Raw genomic sequence first — 27,013 nt, 5'->3', positions numbered from 1 at the left:
TAATTTGGAGATGGCAGTTTTTTAAATTGGATCAGAAACGGGCAACAATTATAAAGGAGAGAACAAAATCAATGGGTGAAGAAAGCATAACATTGGAACAGTCTTTACACTAATTTACACAAAGTCATGGTAAACACCAGGACAGGGCAATACAAAATTAATTAGTCGTTATTGGGTGTGCAGCCATTCAGCACAACAACTGCACTATTTCATCAGGAAAAGACTAGGACAAAGACAATAGAAACACAAAAAAATAAGTAGAAGAAGCAGACCATACCAGAGTCTCCACCAATCACTAGTTGATCTTCATAAAAAGTAGGCTAAAGCGCAAGATGGAATCCCCAGGGGAGGAGGAAAAGAGGAAGGTCGAGATATACATGAGGCTGAGATCTACATGAGATAAACCTTTGCTGTCCAAAAGCTGGAACATTTGTTTGATGTTTTATCACATACACAAACATATATTCACACATGTATACACACACACCTATACACACCCACGCTCTCAAACATCCTCTCTTCCACATACACCGGAGGCAGATCTTAGGCATATGGGGCACAGCTGGCTGAAGGTAGAGAAGATCACCAATAATAGAGACAGGGGAAGAGCCCTTCTTGGCGGCCTATACCCAATACCAGGGTGAAAGAGGCAGATGATGACGAAGATGAGGCTAAAGCGTATTTGCCACCATGTTCATCTCAAGTATAAAGGAAGTAGGCTACACACAGTTGAAACTCCACGAAGAACATGGTTAATCTTTTTACAGAAGCAGGGCATCTCTTACTTCATAGTAAGAGGGAGGCGGATTGTCAGAAACAACAAAGGAAAATAAAAAAGTTAGTTAAAAGGACACCTACCAGTGGTGTCAACAAAAGACCTGCCACAGCACTTTGAACATACAAACCTGTTACATTACAGAATACTAATTATATATTACCAAGAGTTTACTCCGAGTTTTGTGAACATCTGCTTTTTTATGTTTAATGTATTATTGACACTATTTAGATAATTTAAGAGGTGGGCTCCAACCCTGCCTGTCTGGACCAGCCGGGCTGAGAGGGATACAGCATCCCAGTAGGAAGACCAAGATACAAATTTCTTCCCACTCAGGAATAGAACTCAGATTTCCTGCGTGCCAAAATGAAGCACCTATGCCCTATACTACAAACATTGGTGAGCATCCGATTGAGGAAAGGCAAATGTACAAGACAGTCCAAGAGCTGTCATAATATGGCAATAGCCAGTAGTGCCCTTTAGAGACAAGTTCAATGGCAGCTTGGATACACTTTGACCAATGCTACATTTGTAAAAATATTGTTTGTTTGTTTGACTTTGAGTAAACAGAAGCACATTGACATAATTCTTGACAGGAAGTATAAGTCAAGAAATACTCTTTGTGTGTTTCAGGAAGGATGAACGGAGCACCGATGGATTTGTTCAGAGAGACAAGCTGAAATAACGAAGTCCACAAAAGGCTCACTCATAGTAAAGTACTTTGACTTTCATGTGGTGCTCACAAAAGAGGATACTGAGACCTAATCATCTTACACTCACATTGAACTATCTAAGACCACTCTAGGGACTAGATAAATTGCAGTGATATGTTTAGAAACTGATGTTGATAAAATTAAATAAACACAGTTTGGTAATGTGTGGTTAAGTTAAAAAATATCATCGCAGGAAGAAACAAAAGAGGTACGAAGAAAGGCTATGGCATCTCTGACCATGCTCCATTTAATTAAAAAGCAAAGCTTAAGTCTACTGTACATCATGTGCAGATGACATTTGGTACATGTAACACATTTAAACTTCTATTACGGAAATGAACCATAGATGAATTCAGACCAAATGAAAAATAGATTGTTATATTAATAAAATCCGAGTAGAAGAGAACAAGTCACTATCTTTCGCCTGCAAACACAACACATCCCACTGAATTCCTACATAAAAAGGATCCGCAAGGATACCCCACCTGACTGCTCGCTGTGTGACTGCCAGGATGAAACAGTATCACACCACATCTTTTCCTACTGTGCATTTAGCGACCTGCATAGTACTTACCTACCTGCCTCTCCAGATATTGGAAATACTTTATACAGCGACAAAACACAGCTGATAAAAACCTGTAAATTCTTCGCCATATCGACAGGCCGAAGGGCTAGAATCTAGATGGCCACTGGATCGGAAAAGTAAAGGTAAAGTATATCAATAAAATCTAACACCTTTCAGAACCAGCTTCAAAACAGTCCATATGCACCACAGTATGTTCCATGAACATACATTAAAAAATATAAAAAAGTGAATTGCATGATAAGTAAGTTACAACACAAAAAAAAGGTTTTCCTCCCCTAAAAAGGATCTCACACAAAGCTGACTGAGAAGGTAGTACAGTAGTTTAAAGAAACATAAGTATACTCAGACAATGAAAAAGAATTATGATCATACATTTTTTACTGCATTTTTTGGATCACATTGAACAATACATCATAGGATACAGTTTGTTCAAACTTCAATAAAAGTGTATCACATATAAAAACTGGCAGGCTTATTTAGAGCTTAAAAATAAACCAAAACATAAAACAGACCGAGGGAAGCATTTTATATTAATGGCAAAAGTACAAGACACACAACAGAAAAGACATTCAAAGTTGAAAAGCGCTCAAGTTCAAGAGTCTACAGCAAGTTGATGACTTCATAAGGAATATTTTTAGATTTGAGAGATATCAGGTTATATTTAGTCGGTTCATTGCTCCATTGCATAAATTCAAATATGCATTTACAGGCACTTACTCAACAGTCAATAGTGAAATGTTTGAAATCTTAATTAGCAGTAAGTCAAAGAGAAAATAATTTTAAAAAATAAATTTATAAATCCAAAACTTTGTATTTCATCATGGTGCAGAGTACTGATGTGAACATCCAAATGCCATGGAAACATAAATTTAAACAAAAACTAAATCATATAATCAGTTTCAAGATATTTTTGCTGTCATTTTAGGCTGTAACTAGTTTTCCTTTATGCCTCTATATATTATACATTATACATACACTCACATGCACACAGAGACATTCCAGAAGTTTACCTTTTCCACAAAAATACCATAAAGTACATAAGCAGAGGAACAGACCATCAAGTCCACTCACACAGACAACAGCAATATATATATATACATATATGTTTAAAAAAACTGCAGGTTCACTCCTCTGTGCCACTCAACTCTAACACTCACATCACATTGTACATAAAATAACAAAAACTATAAAGGAGACTCTTGAAGAAGACATTAAGCCTACAGAAAAGCCTAATGCCTGCAAGCTGGGGCCACTGGCCATGCCAAAAACTCTTACAACCCCCAAAATTTCAAATGCTGCAGAGGGAATAGTAGAAAGCTTAATTTCTTCTCTAAGCATCATAAAACAAGTGGGGCACACTGTTAGGTCAGTTCGTATTATATTTAACTATGGTGTCAACAACCATATTTGAGCTTTTAACCCCTTTGTTGCCTTATGACGTACATGGTACATCATGAAAATGCCTATTTTTTTGCACTGTGCTGTACCATGTACGCCACGGAAGTTGGCAAAATTTGCTGCTCCAGTTTGCCTATATGATATGATGTTGCATGCATATTACGCTAATAACCTGGCTCTAATTCTTCTGTACAGTTTTGGCCACAAGCGCTGTGTAGATTCGTATTTGGAAATAAAAGACGTGCATATCGGTACCAGATTTTTCTAGTATTACTTTACTGCTAGGCTTGCAAGTGATCGATAAACACAGAACTAGGCTTGCGGGTGGCTACGTGCTCTCGTTAAACGTAAACATTGAAATGACTTTAAAAAATCAAATAAATTCACTTTTTGACTTAGATTTGCAGGTTATTCAAATTTTTTCGTAAGATAGGAGGAAATGGGGAATAAAAAAAGTGAGAAAAGTGACAATCGAAGACCCGGTGTCCGAAGTATGTCATGGGTGCCCTAGATCCAGATCTAGACGTGCATCCATTAACACTGAGACAATAGGCTGCCGTCCTGGGAAACGGACTCAGCTGAAAATCAGTGCTGACAGTGGGAATCCATACCCCCTGGTAACGAAAGGGTTAAGGGGCATTCTTGAATTTGCATCATGCTTAGAATTTAATGTTCTTCCCCTACAGGACCAAGCAAGTTCAAGAGAATATATTTAACCTTGTACCAAGTAGTATCTCAAGAGCCTTCATAGCCATACAATATCATACAAAATCTGTGCTGTCTCAATGACAGTGGTGATGATGATGATGTAAATTGCTGTTTTAAAGAGGGTGACACGAAAAAGGAAATGCTGCTTGAATCATCTTGAGTATGAATTTTTAATACCAAAATACATTTAGATTCCAATTTCACTAGTGAGGACATTCCTACAAAAACAAGATAATTTAATTAATAAATTGTGAACAGATCAAAATACTGTTTTACCTATGAGATTTCAAGTTTTCAAAAATAGAAAAAAAACCCAAAGCCATATATGCTAGATCTAGACCTATTCTTGGTTTGGTTCAAAGGAAAATTACATCATCTGTTGAAATTGTAAGCATATCTACTTTGCAAGTACGGCAGTGACAATGATGAATCATTTCATGGACTAGCATTAAAATTCCACTTGTGAATAGTCTACAGCCAGGTGTCAAACTCAATCACCCAGGAGACCAAACTCAAATTACACCTCAATTTGCAGGCTGTACTGATATGAATCAAAACCAACAAAAGTTATTGAACAACAAATCAAAGCACACCAATTTTTATTCTTTAGCCAATTTGTTAATGATGGATGTTTGTGATCTTCTCTTGGCAACAAGTTTATTTACGTTTGGAGTCAGGTTATGTGTCTTGGGGATGGTCAGGATGGACTAACAAAAATTCTCTCGCAGCCCCTACATGATTGTTAGCTGGATGTGGCCCACAGGTTTTGAGTTTAACACCTGCGAGTTATGGGATAAGGTAGTCCCCTTTGGCAAAGACTAAGAACAGAAACAACTGTGCAGACTAGGAATAAAACAACATAATTTTTCATTTATCTCCCTACTGTCTACAATATTCCTCCCCTTCCCATCTACTGCGATCATCTGAAACGGTCCTCATAATCCACACCGTATGGCACCATCGGCAGGCGGTACATCATCATCCACATCCCAGACACCAGAGTGGCCAGCGCCAGGAGCCATGCGGAGTAGGAGGTGGCACACATGACAAGGAGGAAGGAGTACGGGGTTAAAAATACAACAGCCGGTTCCGACAAAACTTCTCCCTTCCACAGTATTCCCCACATGACGTAGAAGATCGGGATGGACACCAGGGCCATGAGCACTTCGAAGAAGCCTCCGATAACAGACAGGTAGAAGGCAAAATCCCAGAAGCGCGAACGAAGGACGGTCGCCAAGACGAGGATGGAGAAGGAAGCCATGATGGTGGGCGTGGCCTGTTTGTCCCCATCCAGGCGTGGCAGGATGACGGAGTCTTTGTGGAGACAGCCAAAGATGACCGTGGCAGCACAGCACTGATGAAAATAGAATTTGACATACAAACATCAGTTATAGCTGTGTATCACTAAGAAATTAACAAATTGAGATATTTGTCTGAACCTCCATCCCCCCCCCTCCCCAACTCAACAAAACCAGTCTTTTCGTGCTGCTATGATATTCATGTGCACTAAGTGCAAGCAAAAAACCCATTGTTTTCATTAGATATGTTATGTATCTCACTCAGCCCCAGTTGGGCAGCCTTCCTCCAAAATGATCTAAAATGAGTTGACAAAGGTGTAAAAAAACATTCACAATTAATCAAGCATGGAACAAAATCAGTTGTTGGGGATGCCTTGGCACTAAGGACTCACCCACAAGTCGTGCAGTGTAGCTTCTCTGGGACCCTGAGTGCAGGCCACAGCAAAAGCCACCAATGTGACGATATTGGCCAGTAAAGGTAAGGATAGACGACTGGAGCCTTCCTCGTGAGTCAGAGGCAATTTGCTCAAGCCCTGGGGATTCACAGGAGTTTTACAGCTTTCAAAATTTCTCCCAAGTACATTTTATGGGTAATAGTCATGGTAAACATAAAGAAATACACAATGAGAGACATCTTATCATGGGTTTCGTTGAGTGTACATGTAATATACCACAGACACAGAAGAAATGCGTCAACATTCACATTCAAATACCAGTAAAATATTGGAAGTAATGTGCATATTTCTATGAATTGGCCTCTTAAAGACCAACAACAACACGGACAACAAGACAAGAGCAAAGGACCTATATGAATAATCCACTAGAGTACTTGACAACTATGCACTCTCCTTGTGCTATACTCTTTGAGCTGAAATGTTTAGTTTCTAGTTTAGTTTTAGTAAGAATTTTAAGGCACTTGTACCAAAAACAGATCATATGGGTGCCGAAGATTAGAAAGGTAACTAGTGAGTAACATACAAAGAAAAAAAAGGAAGGGTGATAAAATGATAGAAGTTTGATAAAACAGAAGGAGTAAATAACACTAGGGCATCTGTCAACAATCCACACTGAATGACATGTTTACTTTAGGTTAGTTTCATTTTAAGAAAGAGAAACAGATCAGCACAATTGTGGGCATTTACAGTAGGAAAAGAGCAGGACAGACAAAGAAATATTAGAGGGAAAGAAAAAAAAGTAGGACTAACAAGTGGCACTCTCCAACCATTCGTGTATACCTTAGTGGCCTGCACCACCTTAAGGATGAGTGAGATGGCGAGACAGGTGAGCAACACGACAATCCAAGCAGGCTGTTGGCAGAATGTTCGAGCAGGGCCCCACAGTGTGTCCGCCGACTGTCTGGCTGTCAGCCATCCAATCACGTCCAAGACGAGCAAGCAGAGAGAGCTGGAACCAGCTAGCACCATGCTGTAAACGCAGAAAAGGCAGAATGGAATCATTGGTGTCATTAGTTCCACACAAGTAACATATGCCTAGTAGTTTCGAAGAAGAAATACCCACGCACTGGAAAAATACAATGCGACAATAATTTCAAACAGATACTGTTTAAAAAGGGTTCTCCATTCACAAAAAAATTGCATTCAGAAAGACAAAGTTGTGATCAGTTTTACTTTTCTCTTTTTGAAATTTAACTCATAAGTTTAGTCTCAGGAATTACTCAAAACAGTATTTTCCCCTAACAAGAATGTGTGGTAAACTTGTAACTTTACATCCGTTTGGTATGACACCTGTTCCAATTTGCCAGAAAGCAGATTCAGACTTAAGGGAATTTAAAAAAAAAAGAAACAAGAGTAGACCACTTGATCGTGCTCATCAATTATATTTGAGGAAGTGGTACATGGAAACAGGTTGGAGTTTCGGTATGAGTAAGAAGAAGAAGAAACATATCGACAAATAATGATCAATTGAAGAAAAAAGGAGCCATACATAATAATAATAATAATAATTGCATTTATTTAGTGCAAATCCCTGCTCAACAGCTTGCTCTATGGGCTTTACAGGATTCACAGACAAACAGGAGGAACTAATGATGGATAGTAAAGAAATAAGACCAACCGGTGGTGCCCTGGACTACAACCACTCACAGATCCATCTTCATTACCAACTAGTTCAAAATCTCCAACAAAAATGACAAAGGCAGAGCAATAAAATAATGCATTCTCCGGCCATATTAAGTTTAATTTTAGTAAGAGTTTTGCAGCACTTGCAACACAATAAAGTCATAAAAGCGTCAAAGATTGGAGGTATTACAGGAGGGTAACAAATACAAAAAAGAAGTAGAAGGAATCTCCAGATCAGGATGACAGATGTTTGATAGGAAAGAAGCAAACTACACTAGAGCACCCGTCAACCACCACTTCTCTGGCTGTCAAACAGACATCAAACCATACCACCATAATGAGGAAAAGTAATGAAACTGATTGTACCTGGTTTTCATCATGGTTTCTGTGGCTTCTGTCCATTCGGTGATAAGGAAGCAGATGAAGAAGAGCATGAGAAGAGCAGCACTGTTGACTATACAGAGACCAGCAGTGAGCGGGTGGAACACTGACCACAGCTGGAAACAGATATAAAAAAACAATCGCTTTAAAAGAGAGTCTAGCAAACTCACACTCTCAAAGAAGCACTACTTTAACTCACTTCAGACGGTTCACACAACAGTTGCATGACCCCCGCCGCGACGCTCGTGTCGGCTCCCACAAGCCCTGCGTGACCAACTTTGGAATTTCTTTTTCGCTCTACAAATCACGCACGGATCGCGGGACCTGCCTCGTACCCTTGTTTGGCCAAGCCTGAGCTACTTAGACTTCGTTTCGTATCTCTGGGGCCGGTAGTTTTTAAGTTATTGAAGGTGAAGGACAGTGACCCCAACTGGGGTTGAACAGACCGGAACTCGCGCTTTGTTTTTTTCTATACAGCTGATAGTAATCCGACAGTCGCGTCGTAGTAACGGTCAAAGAAGTCGCATGAACAAGAATCACATAATTTCGCCGTTTTCTACACTTCTGTACATTTAACTATTTCTAGTGTCTCAGAATATGATGTGTCTGATAGTTAGGATCCTGGATATGTACCCGAAGATGGCCCGAGTCGTAGTTCTAGGGCTAGATCTAGCACTAGTACTGGTGTTGTTGTTCGCGCAACGAAATCACAACGTCGTGCCGTACATCTGTCTCATGTAATTCAGTGTATGGGTCTGAACCAATGCACAGACCAGCTTTTATATTTTCACCAAACACTCGCACATGTATACAAATCAAATCAGAACACTTTGAACTTTTATTTTTGTTGTTGTAGTGAATTTCATTCTACTTGTCACGTCTCTGGAAATTTTTCGGAAAATCAAATTCATGCCAATTTTTAAAAAATCATACAAATTAAAGTATTAAACTTACACAACATTAGATTTTTGTATTAGATTAAGCTTGAATGTTACTTTACTGTGTCAAAAAATAATTACAATAGGGTAATTCTGAGAGTTGTGGTGATTTATTGAAATACCCCCAAAAACGTCAGTCTTCAACGCTTGTGACTGGTGAAAGGGCCCAGTCGCAAGAGCTTTGTCAACATAGAAAAGTTCAGATTTTTAAATACATTTTTTAATAAGAATTTGAGGGAACCAATTTTACATATCATCCTAATTATTATTTCCTCTCAGCCAAATCATTCTTTACGGGCACCAAGTCCTCAAATCTTGAAACAGTCTATAGTATGTCTAGCTGAGGTTTACACACTTGAATAAAAACAAGCAAAACAATGGAAAGCTATACTGGCATGAGGATCCTATTCTTTTCAAATCTTTTTCACAGGAAACTGCTACTGTTGTAAAAAAAGAAAAGAAAAGAAAAGGGCTTTGACTGACCCTACTTTAGTGAGTGAATAAAATACATTGGAGTTGCCCATTTTAAAAAAGAAAAAAAAAACCCAGAGACAAAACGAGAAGATAACTCACATAGAGACAAGCCCTGATGCCTGGACAGACTGCAAACAGGATGGAGCAGACGAACACTCCCTGTGGGTGCATGGTGGGCCTGTGGGACACCAGCACTGCTAAGGCAAAGGAGCTGAGGATTTCAGCCCACTGGAAGATGGAAAGTCTGTAACGAGAAAACAAATTAAGATGCTGACAATAGTAATTTACAATCTCATTACAGACAAACGATGGTTAAGTTCACAAAAGTTAGGCTATTTAGGAGTTGGGCTGCTTCAACTCCGCCTGTTTCAACTCATTGTCAGGCTAGCCTGGGAGGAGAAGGATACACCATCATAACAGACAGAATTACCTGCTTGAAACAACTTTATAGAGTGGGAATCAATCTCATGTATTCTGAGAGCAAGGGCAAAGAGCCTCACCATAACATCATAAACATCAATATTTAAGGGCCAATTGCTCTACCTTTTTTCCCTTCAGTTCGTGATATAAGGTGTCATGGAGAGACACACAAGTCTATCAGCAGCGCAGACAAGGAGTCCATAGGAGTTATTTTCTGTCCATTTAGCTGTAATTGTTGTTGTTGATCCGCACTTAGAGACATGAAATATTGTTATCTTAACTCTTCAAACCCTGAGTTTTATCCATCGTTTTCTAGTTTTTTCTACAGTGCATTATGTTGTTATAACCCCAAAAGCTTGCTCCAATTTTTCAATTGAGAAACAAAAGCTTAGTCATTATTAAAAAACTTGGATCGGGAATAGTTCCGACAAACAAGCACTAAATGAAACGGCTTCTGATATGGAACAGGGATATTACCGCTGGACGCTCCCAGCGTCTTAAGTGAAAGACACTTACAAATGGATTTGTGAATAAAAGAGACAGGATTATTTTTTCCATCCTGCTACCTTGGTCAGACATATTGGCCTCATGACAGTCCTTTGCGTTAAAGTGTGTGGCTATATGTGTGTGTGTGTGTGCGTGTGTGTATGAAGCAAAGGGTAAAGGAAATAAGCGGCAGCATGAGTTTGTACTAGTAGTAGTAGTACATTCACAATTTACTGTGAATGAATGAATGGTCCTGCATATTTAACATTCTACTTTGGAATTGGAAGTAAAAACGCAAGGAAATTTCCTACTGACAGAAAATGACTTTTAGTCAAAAAGTGTAACAAGTGAAGGAAAAACGGCTACAGACTGAGGTCACAGAGGTTCAAGACTTACAGGCTGTAAGAGAGCTGAGGATGCAACAGCATTATGACGACTCCCATGATGCTCAACAACAGTGCCACTCTGATGATGATGAACGCCGTGACTGTCGAGCCAGTGGTCTGGCTGTAGAGCAGGGTCAGGCCTCCGCACAGCAGGCACCACAGACCTAAAGGGACATGAGGAGAAAAGAGACAGACAATGGGAGGTCGGCGGGTGCTTCAGGTGGTTAGCTTCTTCTTTCCTATGAAACATCTATCATCCTTATCGTTCCTCTGTATTCCTTGAACGTAATTCTAGTAGCACCTTTAATTTTAAATTTTAGGCAGGATGGCTTATTTGTGTTGCAAGTGCCAGGAAACTTTTACTTAAACTAAACTAAGCTTTTATTCTTTGTATGTTACTCTCTAGTAACAACATCTAATCTTTAGCACTTATATGACTTATTTGTGTTGTGAAACTTATACTAAAACTACATTAAGAGATACAGAAAACTGTCACTACATCTGCTCGGAGTTCTGATACATCTGCTGGAAGTTATAACACTTTTTGGACATTCCAGCTGTTTGTGAAAAGAGAAGCATCTTGACCCAATAACTGCCATTTCAGTACAAGGGAAAAGCAAAAATAACGACACAAACAGTAGAAGGAAAGATAAGAAGTAGGACAATTCAGCAGCATCCTCAAACCACTTGCAGAGTCCAGCTGCTACTGAAAGCTAATTGATTATTTTAAAAAAATATTTCATCATGTCTCTTGAGAAAGCCAAATTTAGTTTGTTAGTATTATGTTAGTGAGTGGTAAGCTCTTTCTTTTAAGTGTTAGATGGGGAGTCAGGGAAACATTAACCACCCACGGCATCCCTCTGACCCAAGCTCTCTGGCTGGCGAAAGAGAGACATCTCTTTCTTCCAGTGAAACCCAAAAGGATATAAGCGGTGGATAAAAGTAAAAGTAAGATCTGGACAAAATATTAGTGATCATTTCCCTCCACTCTTATTATTTTCTGTGAATCTGAGGAACAACATGTCATCTTCCAATTCTTCCATTCAACTGGACAAAATTCTCAGTACGTCATTCTTCATCTTCCCTAGCTTCTCTTTCCTTCACTTTTCCCTTTTTCTAGGCACTGAAAGGAGCTGCTCTGGTGTGTTTTGCTTCTCCTTTCCTATTAAACATCTATCATCCTTATCTCTCCTCCTCCTCCTTTTCTGTGCTTGTTACTTTCTTGAAACACCTCTTATCTTCAGCACTTATATAACCTAATTGTTTTGCAAGTGTTGTAAAAGACTAACATCACCCCCCCCCCCCTAAAAAAAAGATTTTACATGTGTCTCTGGAACTACATTGCCACTTTCTGATTACATAGCAATTTAACATACAGTCATTAACTCATTGCCATATAATCTAAAGCTCACTAAAATAATGAACTTCAACACAAACCAATCACTGACTGTCATAATAATAACAAGTTTACTTGTTTACTTGTGTGAAAGACCGACATCACTGCACAAGGGGCATTCCCATAAGAAATAATAACAAGTAAAACAATAACAAGTATAAACAATAACATTCCATACCAATGATGTTGGAGTAAGACGCATAACCCTGGAACATCAGCAGAGAGAGAGGCAACAGCAGATGATGGCTGTTCACGGCAACAGCAGCCAGCAGCAACAACAGCTGTTTTCCCATCTGTGGAGTGGATGGTGAACAATGAGAGGAAGAAAAGTAATAGTGAACAGTACAAGTTTTAGTAAGAGTTTTAGAGCACTTGCAACACAATTAGGTCATACAAGTGCCGAAGATTAGAGGTGTTTCACGAGAGTAGTAACAAAAAACAAAAAAGAACAAGAAGAATTAGTATGGACTATCGATGTTTGATAAGAAAGCACGAGCAAATCACACCAGAGCACCTGCCAACCACCCATACGAAGAACACAAAAGTGATGGTATAGATCATGGAAAGAGAAAGAGATAGGGGAACTATTTCACTCTTTTTTTATAGAAGGCAAATGAGGTTCCCAATGAAGTAGTATAATATTAACACATTCCATAACTTTAACAAAAGAGTTTTTACTTCACATTAATTACCTCTTACGTTTTCTACACCATAATTACAATGCTTTCTGAGCTATGTCAAATCAATTGCTTGATGTTCAGATAAGATAAGATAAGATAAGATGAGATGGGATGGGATAAGGCAATACTTTATCGTCTGCCTGTGAAAATTTTTCCTGGCTTTACAGGAATGGCAAAAAGCAAATGTATATATACATAAAATCTAAATAAGACATACAACTTTCATGAAAGAATATCAATATGACAATTTTTAAAAAGCTGACAATTATACGACATATAACATCAGATGCATATGTCGCAAACAACTTGCAAGAATTTATCACAAGAATTTATCATAAATCTTTTAATAGTTACGTAGATATATTGGTAAATGTGCATGTATTTAAAAAGATCAGGAGCAATACACTGTGAAAACTGTACCGTACACAAAACATGGCAACAATGTACAAGCCTCCTCGCCACTAAGCAGAGCCGTATAAGTACACTTGATACTGTCTAAGATGGCCACCCACAGTCAAGGAGAAAAGAGGCCTGCTTACAGTGTCAACATAATGTGAAAAATATGCAAAGGGAAGAAACAGGAAGTGGCAGTATGTACAAGTAATTGTCTTATACAGACGGCCGTTTGAGTAGGTTCGACAGTAAATACTTGGGCAAATGGCGAATAATACCAGTGACTAAACATTTTCCTGTCACTCTAAGCAGTTAATGTACAAAAGAAAAAAGTCAAATAAGAAGTAAACATCACTATTACCACGTACCTGAGCAGTAGTTTTCTCCCCTGTAGAGTGGTAGACAAAGACAGATAGCACAGCGTACGCCAGGCAACCAAGAGCAGCCATTTCCAGAAGACTGATCTCTCCTTTCCCGCCGTCCAGCACCAGGGAGGTACAGCTGGCCATGGACTTGGCGCACTGGATGGCCGAGGTCATGGTGGCAGCCCCGCCCGAGATCTTCTCCGCCACATGCAGGCGGTGCAGGGTGTACATGGCCGACACGGAGGTCAGCTGGAGCAAGGAGGTCGAGTACAACTGACCGTTGTGAAGGGATACCTCGCATACCGTCAGCACTGGCGAGGGAAAAAATATCAGGCTAAATCAGAAAAAAAATTAAAAAGAAATAAAAATTAAAGTGTAGGTGTTTTTACCCCCCTATAAACACAATTTAGATCATCAAAGCGGCGGACTTGTGACCCTGCCATTCAAGGTCAGCCCGGGCCGAGAGAGATATAACATTCCAGCGGAAAGACCGATATCGTCAATAAAAATTATCATTATCGATCAAATTGAAGTTATGTACCATCTTCTCCAATGTCATCACATGTGCATATGTAACAGAGACAAGAGGAAATGATGATGTGACTTACTTAGGGACTGTACAAAGAGCAGGAAGCCAAGCATGGATTTGTTGTCTATAGAGGCCGTCCACAGGCAGAGCAAACACAAGAAAAAGTTGATGCAGATCATTAGGTAGAACACATTCAGAGGGAAAATGCCCATGAAGTAATGTCTACTTATGGTTAAAGAGAAACATCTAGAACAGCGTGACAGTCAACTTAAAAAACAAAATGCATAGCATTAGAAGATAGCGCATATCCCCCAGTCAACAGCAAGTTGTATATTATTCTTTTTTAAAAGCTCCAGATTTTCTCTTGAAAAAGAGACAGTCTCTTGAATTAAATAAATGAAACAGATGTTACACATTACAAAGAAATCAACATGATATATTTCAACTTTGAAGAAGAAGAGTTGTTGGCCTTTGTTTCTGACGCCGTGTATAAACAAAAGTAAATTTCACGAAGCTCATAGGCTGAGTTCAATGCCAAAGGATACTGCAGGTTGTGTGGCATTCCTTGAATCCACAGAAGGAACAAAGCCGCCAAACTGCTCAACAAAACCAAAGCAAGGACCTGGCAAAAGAAAAAAAAAAGAACAGCACTCAGAAAAAATGTGATTGGAAATGTTATTAGACCATCTGAGGAACAGCTGGTTTGAATGCAAAGAAAGAACAAAGCCGTCAAACTGCTGAACAAAATCAAAGCAAGGACCTGGCAACAGAAAAAAAAAGAAAGAAAGAACAGTATTCAGTTCATACGAGATTGAAAATGTCTTTAGTTTTAGTAAGAGTTTTAAGGCACTTGCAACACAATAAGGTCATATAAGTGCCGGAGATTAGAGGAGTGACAAGAGAGTAACAAACACAAAAAAGAAGGAAAAGAGATCAGGACAATAGATGTTTGATAGGAAAAAAGGAGCAAACCACATCAGGGGACCCGCCACTCACCCAAATTGAAAATGAAAAACCCATCGATGCAATTAAAATAATCTGAGAAGCAGGCAGCTTTAAGCCTGTCACTGTCACAGCCAAACTGGGCGTAGTGAGATACAGCATCCTATCTAAAAGATAGAGACACTTGACAAAATAAACTTTCCAATGCAGGAGTCGAACTCACATCTTTTGTGTGCAAAAGCCAATAGCTTAATCACTGACCTCGGTAGAACTTTGCGATTTGGACAAAAAGAAAGGACAGAAAGAAACTAAGCGATTTGGACAAATTGAAAGCAAAAAAAGAGTCAATAAAATATATTAATCTTTTTTTGCATCCTTGGACAAAAGATATTCCAGGAATACGCAAGATGCTCTGTAATAATAAACATTATCAACTTTCTACTTGTAATGAATGTGCACTGTTTACGTCTCAGGTAAAAAAGTCTTAGCAAAGTTCATTTTCACGAGAAAAAAAAAAAAAAGAAGAAAATCTGACTATCATATCACGAATCATTAAATTGATCCAAAAGAATTAAAAACCCATACTTTATTTCATAACACACACGATCTTCAATATAAAATATCGATACACACATGATTCTTCGCAACTTCTCTCTTACTTTACAACTCTCCACCAAAACCACAATTTTTGTCTTTTTTCAGGAACACATTCAAGGAGATCAGTGAATAGATGGGGGTGTCCTTAAGTATGATATACTAACCTGAAGTAACAAAATTGGTGCTTCAGAGTGGCAAGAAGCAACAATTTGTTTGTAAGTGTTACAAAAACAATCTGTATTGGCGTGACACTGTGTATTTTTTAAGAAGGTAGGTATTTAAGTAGATAGGTAGGTAAGTAGGTAGGTAGGTAAGTAGGTAGGTATGTAGGTGGCTTGGGCAGTTAAGTAAGTAGTATGTATGTACAGTATTTGCTACTATTAACCAAAATTTCAAACAGGGAACAGTACAGGTGGTATTTAATTTAAATCTCTAATACACTCACAGCCATGATCATCCTCCTCCTCTTAAAGGCCAAAACCACCCCGAGGGCAGCGAACATCGCGATGGCCACGGGGAGCAGGGGCAGAAAGTGGGAGTCCAAGCCATAGGTGTGTAGCACCGGGTAACACAAAAGGGTACACAGACTACCACTGACCCAGCGCACATAGATGGCCGTTGTATAGGGGAGACCTGGGCACAAAGTAGAAATCCTTGTAAATTATAAGGCATATTTAAGACTTATTCAAGATTGTACGTCTTCTTTCCGTTCTTTAAAAAAAAATGTAATACAAGTTTTAGTCATCTTTTTCAATAAAAGCATACAAGTAAACTGGGAGAATATCAATATATAGAAGCTAAAAGTGGAAAATACACCAAAAAAAAAGAAAAAAATAATAAACTAAAGTAGTATAGGTTTCACAAAAAGTACATAGTACACTACTATGTTTCTGTCAAGACGTATAAAACTGGTTTCCCACCAGGAGACAAGTGCGATGTCCTGAGTCCCACTATTTCCTATGTTCCAATTATTGTTCTCCTACACCATGTACATCACATGACTTAATTGTCTACTGAATCTTTTATTTAAAAAGACAAACAAACCGTAATCCTTTCATTATTTTTTGCAGTGTGCCTGCTAGATAGTATATTCATAAGCGGGTAAGTGTTTCAGTGTCATTAGCTAATCCATGTTCCTCCTTGCGAATGATCTTACCCATGTACTCAAAGATCTGCCTGACACTGAGCAGTGTTGATAGGAAACAGGTCAAGGACAAGATGAAAGCCAGATGGGTCTGTGAAAGGACACCCCAAAAAAATATATCAGTATTGTAAATCAATTCATACCAACTTCATAATGACTGGGCTTGCAAAATTTGGTGCATATCCATAGTTTCGCGAACACATTTTGAACAATTGTAACAATTCAATAAGTAATTTTATGTCTAATTTGAGAGAATCTCAGAAATGAGGGACAACAGTTTGTTACATCAGAAAGCTTTTCTTATGCATTCTTCTCCATATCATGTCGTAAGTTTACATGCTAGCGCTAAAAAGCACACCCTACATTTCAGATATCTTGATGCCTGTTTATAAAGTTAAGTCAGCCAGCAACTTACCACAAATCCATTTAAAAATAAATAAAATCAGTATAAAATTTGAGTGTTAATTCACACACAAATTGTATATATATTTACAAAGTACTCTTGTGCCAAACAGCAATACACTTTTATGTTCATTTGTGCATCGATTGAGCAAAAAAGGCAGTACTTTCCAAAAATACTGGGAAAGCAAATATTTTGCAACTAGAATACACAGGACAAATAAATGTTATCACAGAGCATAGCCTGTCTAAATCTGTGACCAGGCTTATCATTTATCAGAATATGGTAAATTATGCTTAACCCCCTCACCAAAAAAAAAAATACTGCTTTAAACCATTAAAAATCCATTTTGGGGGGGACTCCACCAACCTATCAAAACACACTTTCCTTGTTTTCGGAACAGTTTCAACTTACTAAAGATATCACAGAGAACAAGGGCTGCGTATCCACCGCAAACACGGCCAGCATAACGTGCAGGAGCGGGCCACAGAGGACAAAGCCCACAACTGTGACGACCACCACTGGAACCTGAATCACGTCCAGGTTTTCCTCTGCTGTTGTCTGGCTTCGAAACGAGGACAATGTGGGAACCAGGTACAACTGGAGCAAGACAAACCTGTAGAGGCCATTATGACATGCTTTCAGTTAAAGCTACAAGATGCATGTGGATGGCACCCAAAATCAGACCGCTATATAAAAATATAATCCAAAGATACAAGATAAACCCTGAAACCTGGCTCATTACATGAAGTGTACATTGAGTCTCTCTGAGGGCATTTTTAATTTGAAAATAGCAGCAATTCTATTGAAGTGCTCTCGAATAAAGGAACTGGGAGGAAGGTAACTTAAATTTTCCAGTAGACGGTACCAGATTTATTTGTACCTGAGAGAGATAGAGAGAGAGAGAAAGAGAGAGAGAGAGAGAGAGAGAGAGAGAGAGAGAGAGAGAGAGAGAGAGAAAGAGAGACAGAGACAGAGACAGAGAGAGAGAGAGAGAGAAACAGACAGAAAGGGGTAACAGAGACACAGAGAGAGAAGCAATAATCGGATTTAAAAAACCCAGAATACATCAAATGGGGAATGCAATTGCCTCCACACTGAAAGGCTCAAACTCAGATGGCCACTAGATCAACAAAGTACCATTGCCTCACATAGTAACGTGATTTTTGGTCTGGTACAGGTATATAAATGAAAGCACCTTACCACATCATGGAAAAAATGACTGGAATGAGAGAAATGGAGACAACAGCACCAAGGGCCCAGCTGACTAGCGAGGTGCACGCCAGAGGATACAGGGTGAACAACAAAAGCTCCACAATCTGAAGAACAAAGGGAAACTACATCAATGACAAATGTCTACAACTCAGATATATCTACAGCCCATTCACCCCACTCCCAGGACACAAAAATGTTCACAACAGGTCAGTGAAAAAACTCTGAGGTTAAGTCTGGACTCACTTAGTTATAGTAGGAGTTTTAAGGCATTTGCAACACAATTAGGCCATATAAGTACTGAAGATTACAGGTGCTATTAGAGAGTAACATACAAAAAAAAAGGAGGTGAGATAAGGATGACAGATGTTTGATAGGAAAGAAGGAGCAAACCACACCAGAGCTGTGTGGAGAAACTAGTGTACTTTGCTTACTTTTCTAGACACCCTCTTTCAATATGCATTGGGCATTTGAATTTCTCTGTGGCAACCAGCACTCAATAGTCTTGGTTTGGATGTAAAGAAGGAAATCTATGGTTTTGATTTAGTTATGGACTGACACAATTCTTCAACTTACTTTCTAGAATATTCCACCAAGGGATCCGATGATTAGTTATTTCATAATTTTCCTCACTCAGTAATGAAACAAATTCAAAACACAAGATAATTGTGATTACACCCATCCCAGAGAAGTGCGTGATCGGATACTATGAAGAAGATAGCAGAAGTCTTCCTCTGGTGAGCGTGGTTGGCAGGTGCTCTAGTGTGGTTTGCTTCTTCTTTCCTATCAAACAACTATCATCCATATCTCTCCTTCTTTTTTGTGCTTGTTACTTTCTTGTAACACCTTTAATCTTCAGCATTTATATGACCTAATGATGTTGCAAGTGCCGCAACCCTCTTACTAAAAAAACAAACTTCCTCAGGCGAACAAGGAACACAATTCTACCGAGACAGTCAATAAGAAAACCTTAAAAGTTACAGAACGAGAATAGACTTGGGGTCTAGATGAATTGCGTTCCATGAAAAGTTGGAATAATAACACCCCAACCTCCTCAGCTGCAAGATAAAAAAAAAGCAACACTTAAAAAAAGTTTTATACACAAGACCTCACTCAAAAGCCTGCCCACCTTCTTAAGTCCACCTGTCTGGGACAATCACTTTTCTCCTCAAAATGGGAAGTTGTCTTGGACAATTTCAACTGTCCCTATTAGTCCCTAGGAAGGCACCAAACTCATACAAAAACCTAACAAAGATGGCCCACCTATCTCCTGTAAAGAACACTGGAACACCAAAACAACACTCACACATGCTAACTCTGTCTCCTCCATCCTGAAGGCTTTGAATTGTAGCAGAACCCATGCCGCAGTCAAGATGATGAACAGATTGGTCAGCACCACCAGGAAGAAATGCCACATGGACAACCTGCAAGAAACAAATATGTCCATCAATGAGGGGAACCCTACAGACCTGTACGCATGCCAAAAAACATTCTCTACCTTTACCATTCTTAGTGGTGCAAATCTAGCAGTGTTTGCAAAACTAATGGCAGATATTTGGTTCATATGTAAAGAGTTTGACAAGCTCGTGGAGAAAGAGAAGACATCAAAGAGTACAAAGGCATATTCAATTCATTTTTGAGATTAGAGAAAAGCTCAAATGCATAATTTTTTCAGAGTTCTTGATCAGCACATAAACTAAATTTTTAAAATAGTTTCTGAGCCCATCATAAATTCTGTAGTTTAGGCACTTTTACCAGTATGGCAGTCGAACGAGTTCAAAATGGGAAAATACCCATAAAATGCAGTCCTGCTAAAAGCAAAAAAAACCCCCAAAACCCCCATAAAATCAACTAAATGAAAAGAAGCAAGTGGGACAACCCTTATCCCCCCCCACGCCCTATATCTCTCAACTCACCAAAGCAAAGGAAGAACAGTTGCCAAAATGTAGGCATGGGTCGGAATGAACATAACAATGAAGAATATCACACATCTGTGGACATGAGCAATTGAATGGTTATTGGAAATCATCCCCTTTCATGTCAATAAAGCACCAAAACACTCATATATACACACCTAGGCATCTTCATGACCTTCGCAACATTCAAATTTCAACAGAGCTGTGCAGACAAATATCTTCGGTTGTTCTTAATTAAAATAGATGGTAATTGGCGAACTACATTTGACAATGAGATATTTCACTATTCAGATTTGTTGTTCAGCTACCTTAACAGAACTGGTGCAAGTCTTTAACAAAAGAGACAAAAAAAATGAAGGCAATACAATATCAATTCCTGGGATAACATTACTGATAAAATACTGGGGTTCTTTAAAACAGACTGAGCATTTACTGAAATCTTAAAGGCAATTCACAAAATTTTGTATACATACAAAAACACAAAGTCATATATATGTTTGACAATTGCTTTGTATATGCGTAGCATTCCATATAATTCCTTTTTATTTAAGGATTTATAGATATTCTACACAAAAAAACACTCGTTCCACTTACCTTCGACTGTCTCCCATCTGAGACATGATGGTTATCACAGCTGTTCCGACAGCGGTAATCAAGACCAGACTGCAAGAGTAGAAAGGAAACATTTGAAGGTTTTTTTTTTTAAAAGAGCACTCTTGTAACAAGCCAATCATCTATTATAAGTACAACCCACTTAGGCAAAATATAAAGCCACAGGGAAACAATTTGCAACACTGCAGAAGACACTGATATATCTATGGTGAGTCAAAAAGACCTTTTAAACATAAGGGAATCCCTTTTTTTTTTTTAAAACAGTGTAAGAATGGGTAATATATTTACAAACACGTCTATCCACAGTCTAGTAGGAACATAATGAATAGATTTTTTTGGTCCAGACACATGAAAAAGCTTTTTATTAAATAGAGTTATACAAAGAAAACAAATTAAAGTTTCAAAGTACAGAGCAAGGACATATACTTGTTGAGTGAGTTTAACTTTTACTGTCACAAAAACTTGCAACTATACTCGATACTTTGTATCAACAGTGATCTCCAAAGTTAAACATACCATTTATAAATTCAATCTAAGCATTTTAAAAACATTAAATCATTTTCAAAGGACAGCCCAACAATTTTTGACATTCTAGATTCCAGATATAAGAGATTGAACATTTTCTTCATCCCTGTAATTATTTGACTCATAATCTAGCTCTGAAAAAGGCCAACGGGAGAATGTAGTCCACTTCTTGCTTAACAAGTTTCACTCACGTTTCACCCCCAAGCGCAAGCACTAGCAGCAGAGCTGGGAGACTGGTGACAAACACACGTTTGTTGTAGCGGAATAGGCCTGGGTCAACCAGGTTCTTTGGCTTGGCCTGCTCCAGCTGCTCTGCTTTGGCCCAGTACGGGTCAGGAAGGAACTTGTCATAGAGAAAAGGGTCATCCAGGGGGTCGTCTGATTCATCTGACGAACCCGACCCATTGCTGCCAGTATTCGTTCTGTGATGCAGGGAGTTCTCAGCATCCTCCAAGAATGTTTCCATCATGGTGTGGCAGTGCTAGTGTCTTCGAGAAAAGAACAATCAAAATATTTTATCAAACAGACACTTAAGGGAACTCGCTACTGATTTTTCTAGTTTAATATTGAATCTTTAAAGGTTTTTCACATCATGGTTCATTAGATGGAAGTAAGTTATGAAAAATATGCAGGTGAAAAATAACCCCAAAGATGCATTGTCATGCATGGCAACAGTCACCATCTTCGATTTTTTAAATATAGAGTTTATTATAATTTATATTCTTTATATAACCTCCAAAAACTACAACGGAATCTATAACAAAATTCGAGAAAAAAATTGAGAAACTGCCTTTAAGTATTAGAAAACAACAACCATGCCAAGTTTCAGACATCTAGTCTAACAACTTTTTGAGATTTTAGAATTATAAGAGGCTAAAGTACCTGAAAAATGATAAACTGAAAAAAAAAAGGCTTAAATAATAATGTCTCAATAGTACACATGATAATCACTGGTTCATGATAAAAAAATGAATTGTTTCTAATAAGATTTTGGTTTTCTTCAGAGGTTAAACAGAATAACGTTTGAACTTGTAGAACAAAAAATTCGATATTTTCACCCCAATTCTGGAGTAACTGTCAGGGAATTGTCATGAGTTTCTTCGGACCGAACAGATAAAAATACAAACTTCATCAGCATTTGCATGAAACAAATTTTTGGCTCTTTATGAAGTTGTACGGTATGTATACATGGAAGAAAAATTTTTAATAAAGATGGCATATTTGAGATTAACCCCCCACCCCCTCAAATACAAAAAACCTTGGTAATTAAACAGTAACTGTTTGCTGAGGTCCATCACATGAACATGGAAAGAAACATTTAATTTAAATTAAACGAATGGTCACAACCCCCAAATTGGTTTCTCTGAAGGGATTAAAACAAAATGTTTGCCAAAAAAAACAACCAACAACCTCTGTTTGGTAGGATGGGTAAAATGATCTTTGAAAGTATAACAATCAACAGGTCAGTGACTGTTTTGATTCAGGTGAGAGTACATGTTTATATCCTAAACATGATGGACAAAAGCGCTCTACAGTTTGTCAGCAGGGGTGATAAATTATTCAGCAATACCAAAGTAGATCAACATCAGCCACTAAGAATCAGGAACATACAGAGAAAATTGAAAGAACAGCAGTACAAAAAGGAGGAAAAGAAGGAGGGAACAGAAAATACAGAAAATGAGGAAGATAACTAATGCAAAAGTTTGGGTGTGAGAATTTACAGATAATGCTTAAAATATTTTACAAGTCACTAAGCTATACCAACATGGTTAAAAAACACTTTTCTTTTGCTTCTTTAATTTTATCTGGTGTCTTCTATTGTCTTTTGTAAATATTAAATATCATACACACTCTGGTTCAAACCGAACTCAGGGAGATCATGTGGCAGAAGTATAGGTGTGACAACTGCCAGATAACGTTCCAGAAGTTATTATACAAGTCACGAAGCTATTTAATACCCTACATGAACGGTAAAAAACACTTTTCTTTTGCTTCTTAAAGTGCTATGTGTGTCAGCCTTGAGTTTAAATGCATACACAACACATTCTGGAGTAATAGTTAAAACCAAACTATAGCAGGGTAATAGAACACAAAAGGCCGGAGTAGAAGAGCTGTCCCTCTATATGACATATGATGTGCATAAAAATGTTTTCGAGTTAAAAATTTCATTATTCTCATAAAGGGAGGTTACCGAGGCTTACACCAATGTCCCTCCATTCGATTTGCACACTCATACTATACAGACGGTAGCTTTTAATAGTAATTTTCAAGTTTTTGTTGGAATGTTTGCTATTGAAGGTAGATTTTGGTAATCCTCAATTATAAAACTTGTAAGATCAGACAATCAGATTTCCCTGATAACTATTCTACTGACATTCTTTTGAAGAGAAAATAATTATATACAGAGTGGGGTTCTCATACAGTTTGTTCATCATCTCCTACTTGAACCTTAACTGCAGCAAAATCTTTATGAGCGTTCTCAGGTGCTTTATTTTGGGACTTAACACTTTGCCATCACAAGGCCCATAGTAAAAACCCTTGTCACCACAAGCATTTGGCATTTGGGGGGAAATCCAAAGAAACCGGGTTGTAAACATCACCAATCGGCATTTTGTGAAGGGAGAGTAAGTTCGGCGTTCTCGCCGATCGGTGAGATGTAACGGCACAGTGTTAAAATCACTACTCTGTACGAATGTCATAAGTCATGGCATGGCCATATAGGCATACTGAGCGATAGTATTAGTAGCACTTTCGGAAGAGTTGTCAAGGGCCAAGCGGCGTTTTATTTAAACAAAACATTGAGCTGTAACTGTATTCAAACTGAGACTCAGTGCTGTAGAGAGAGAGAGAGAGAGAGAGAGAGAGAGAGAGAGAGAGAGAGAGAGAGAGAGAGAGAGAGAGAGAGAGAGAGAGAGAGAGAGAGAGAGAGAGAGAGAGAGAGAGAGAGAGAGAGAGGAGTAGCGAGAACTTCCGGGCAAAACAAAATGGCGACGCGCGTAGTTCGGCTCGACTTGAAATGTGAAATTAGATCTAATAGCCGTTTGTAGACGACCAAATTAGACAGTTTACTTTCAAGTGATTACTCACACCGGCTGTGGGCATAAGAATTAATTTTATTCACACCGGGTGAGCGCATAAGAGTTTATATTATTCACACCGGATGTGCGAATAAGAAATAATTCTATTCGCACAGGACGAGCCTACGCTGATTTTGGACCTCATTTGTCACACCCAGGGAATCCCACCTTTTGGCAAAGGCTTTAAATGTTAAAACAGCAGTACACTAGTATAATAATATCATACTTGTTTCAGTTTTAGGGTAAAAGCATCATGCACTCATCTCTCTCTCTCCTCTCTCTCTCTCTCTCAAGGCGCAAGGAAAACAAAAAACGAAAAAAAGAGAGATTTGATTCATTATAATTGACACAATGCACAACTCGAATTATAATTTGAGTGGGGTTTTTTTGTATTGCAATGCCCAATTAGAATTAGATAGACTAGATCCTAGATCTAGATCCATCCCTACCAAAGATAGCACATTTATAATAAGATTGTTCACTCAGCCCGAAAAGTGTTTGCAGAAGTCCGCGCATTGCTTCAGATGGCGCTGGAGTCTTTGTTTTGAAGCTCTCTTTCGCTTCTCCAGAAGAAGAATAGGATAAAAGCACAGTCTGTTAATTTAACTTTTATTGTTTTTCACACAAGTAGGACTCTGTTCGCAAAGTCTGCACTTTTTGAAGAGGGTGCCACCAAATTTTGAGGACACTTTTTTAAGGCCTTCGCTTTTTTAATTGGCTCAAAGAGAGGAGTGAACTATCGTGTAATGATCTTTTTCCCTACGCGATGAGGGAAAAAAAAAGAGGAAATGCTAGTCCCAATTAATTTCCTCCTTCCTTTGACTTTGAAACGCCCTGTGCCAATAACATATTTCGTAGTACTCACACACCCTGTGCGAATATAATTTCATAGTATTCACACACCCTGAGCCAATAACATTTCATAGTATTCACACAGTATTCACACACCCTGTGCGAAGAAAATTTCATAGTATTCACACTGTATTCACTCACCCTGTGCGAATAAAATTTCAAATACACATACATGTATAGTATTCGCCTGTGCGAATACAATTCCTAGTATTGACACACCCTGTGCGAATAACTATAGTACAGCCTATATATATTATAACAACATCATTTTTTTCTAGATCTAGATATCTAGAACCTATGTTTTTGTCAACTTGATCATCCACACCGATAGAGTAGGCCTATTTAGAAATTAGGAAAAACAGGTCTTGCTTCACACCAGGCGAGAATAGCCAACACTGGTGGTCTCACCCGGGGTGAGAGGTCGATGGTATTTTTATTCTCAGATCACCCGGGGTGAGAATGCGGTGCTTTTTCGGTAGTTCCCACCCCACTTTTTAATATTTTTTTTGCCTAGATCTACATCTATATATATATCTAGATCTAGATCTATACGTTTGATATGTGGCGAGCTGAGATATTAAAACAGCTGGAAAACATCAAATTATGCCCCCCTGAAACCCCCAACCATACTTTTACTAGGTCAGCCCTCCTGAAACCCCCCTACTCTTGAGGCCAAAACCGATGAGTAACGATTGCAGGGTACGGACATGCGATTAAACGTAGGGCGCAAACTATTTTTAGGTAAGGCGGCCATTTTGTGTGACGTCAGACCGGAACACACCTCCAATCATGTGACTAATGCAAATATAGCCAATGGGATGGCATGATGCTTTGGTGCGATGTTTTTCCAGGAATGCCGGTAATGTGATATGATGTGGTGCTCCGATGATGAATTAGAATAGTATAGATCTAGTCTCTTTTATACGGTAGAACTAGAGGATACGTTCTTGAAGAATGAATTTAATAGACGCGGTAAACCGGAAAATTAGGAAGCTCAAACCCGTCAATGTCTCAACGAAGGAAATTGTTGACATTCGTACGGTGTCAATACTGGAATTCCGAAATGCCGGACACACGTCATTCTAATTCTATGCGGTACCTCTACGGCCTTCCTATAAAAATAGTCTGTGGGTATCCCAGATGACATCACATTACTAAAATTAGCAGCCAATCAGAAAGATGCGTCATCTAGATCTACGTTTAACGGCATGTCACTAGGTGGTAACTACCGAAAAAGCGCCAAGAATGCTTCCTTGTATGGAAAACGACAGTTATCAGGCCAGGGGAATGATCATTATGATGGGTAAACTCTAACTTTTCGTAACTTATTACCCAATTCTAGATCCTAGCTAGATCTAGATTCTAGATCTAGATCTACCTAGAATAATAAACCGCTTGGACTTGGACGGATTGCTGTCCTCATCCAGAAGTCCAAGTCCAAACCATAAGTATAAGCCAGACTTGCGATTGTAATGAAATGATTGTAAGATCTCCAGATTCTAGATCTACGTCTCTACTTCCTTCGGTACCGTTGCAAACGAGAAAGTCGCAGGAGACACACAAACCTTACATCTATTTTTTCTACTAAAAAGATGACATACCTAGACACATTAAAAAGCAGGGAAGACCTGCACTTCTCAACTTGTCTTCCGCCCGATTCAAGTCGTTGGCTACTCTGAATGAGAACTGGTGGCGGCCATTACGGTCCAGAAAAAGTGGAAAACCCCCACAA

At 38.7% G+C, this 27,013-nt stretch overlaps 1 protein-coding gene across 1 annotated transcript; it reads right to left on the bottom strand.

Moving 5' to 3' along the window:
- On the bottom strand, positions 1-27,013 carry LOC101863811. Its single transcript, XM_005097082.3, has 19 exons — positions 26,883-27,013; positions 21,544-21,840; positions 20,810-20,878; positions 20,216-20,290; positions 19,606-19,723; positions 18,291-18,406; positions 17,502-17,703; positions 16,700-16,778; positions 15,989-16,176; positions 14,550-14,626; positions 14,084-14,226; positions 13,479-13,786; positions 12,216-12,330; positions 10,652-10,805; positions 9,449-9,593; positions 7,923-8,053; positions 6,714-6,903; positions 5,871-6,011; positions 1-5,534 (listed from the first exon to the last, which is right to left on the bottom strand). The coding sequence occupies exons 2-19, from the start codon at positions 21,819-21,821 to the stop codon at positions 5,100-5,102; spliced, it is 2,964 nt and encodes a 987-aa protein (XP_005097139.1). The 5' UTR covers positions 21,822-21,840; positions 26,883-27,013; the 3' UTR covers positions 1-5,099.

This window comes from Aplysia californica, unplaced genomic scaffold (assembly GCF_000002075.1).
Source record: "Aplysia californica isolate F4 #8 unplaced genomic scaffold, AplCal3.0 scaffold00146, whole genome shotgun sequence".
Taxonomy (NCBI): domain Eukaryota; kingdom Metazoa; phylum Mollusca; class Gastropoda; order Aplysiida; family Aplysiidae; genus Aplysia; species Aplysia californica.
The sequence above is the reverse complement of the archived record's forward strand: the minus strand, read 5'-3'. Positions and strand labels throughout refer to the sequence as shown.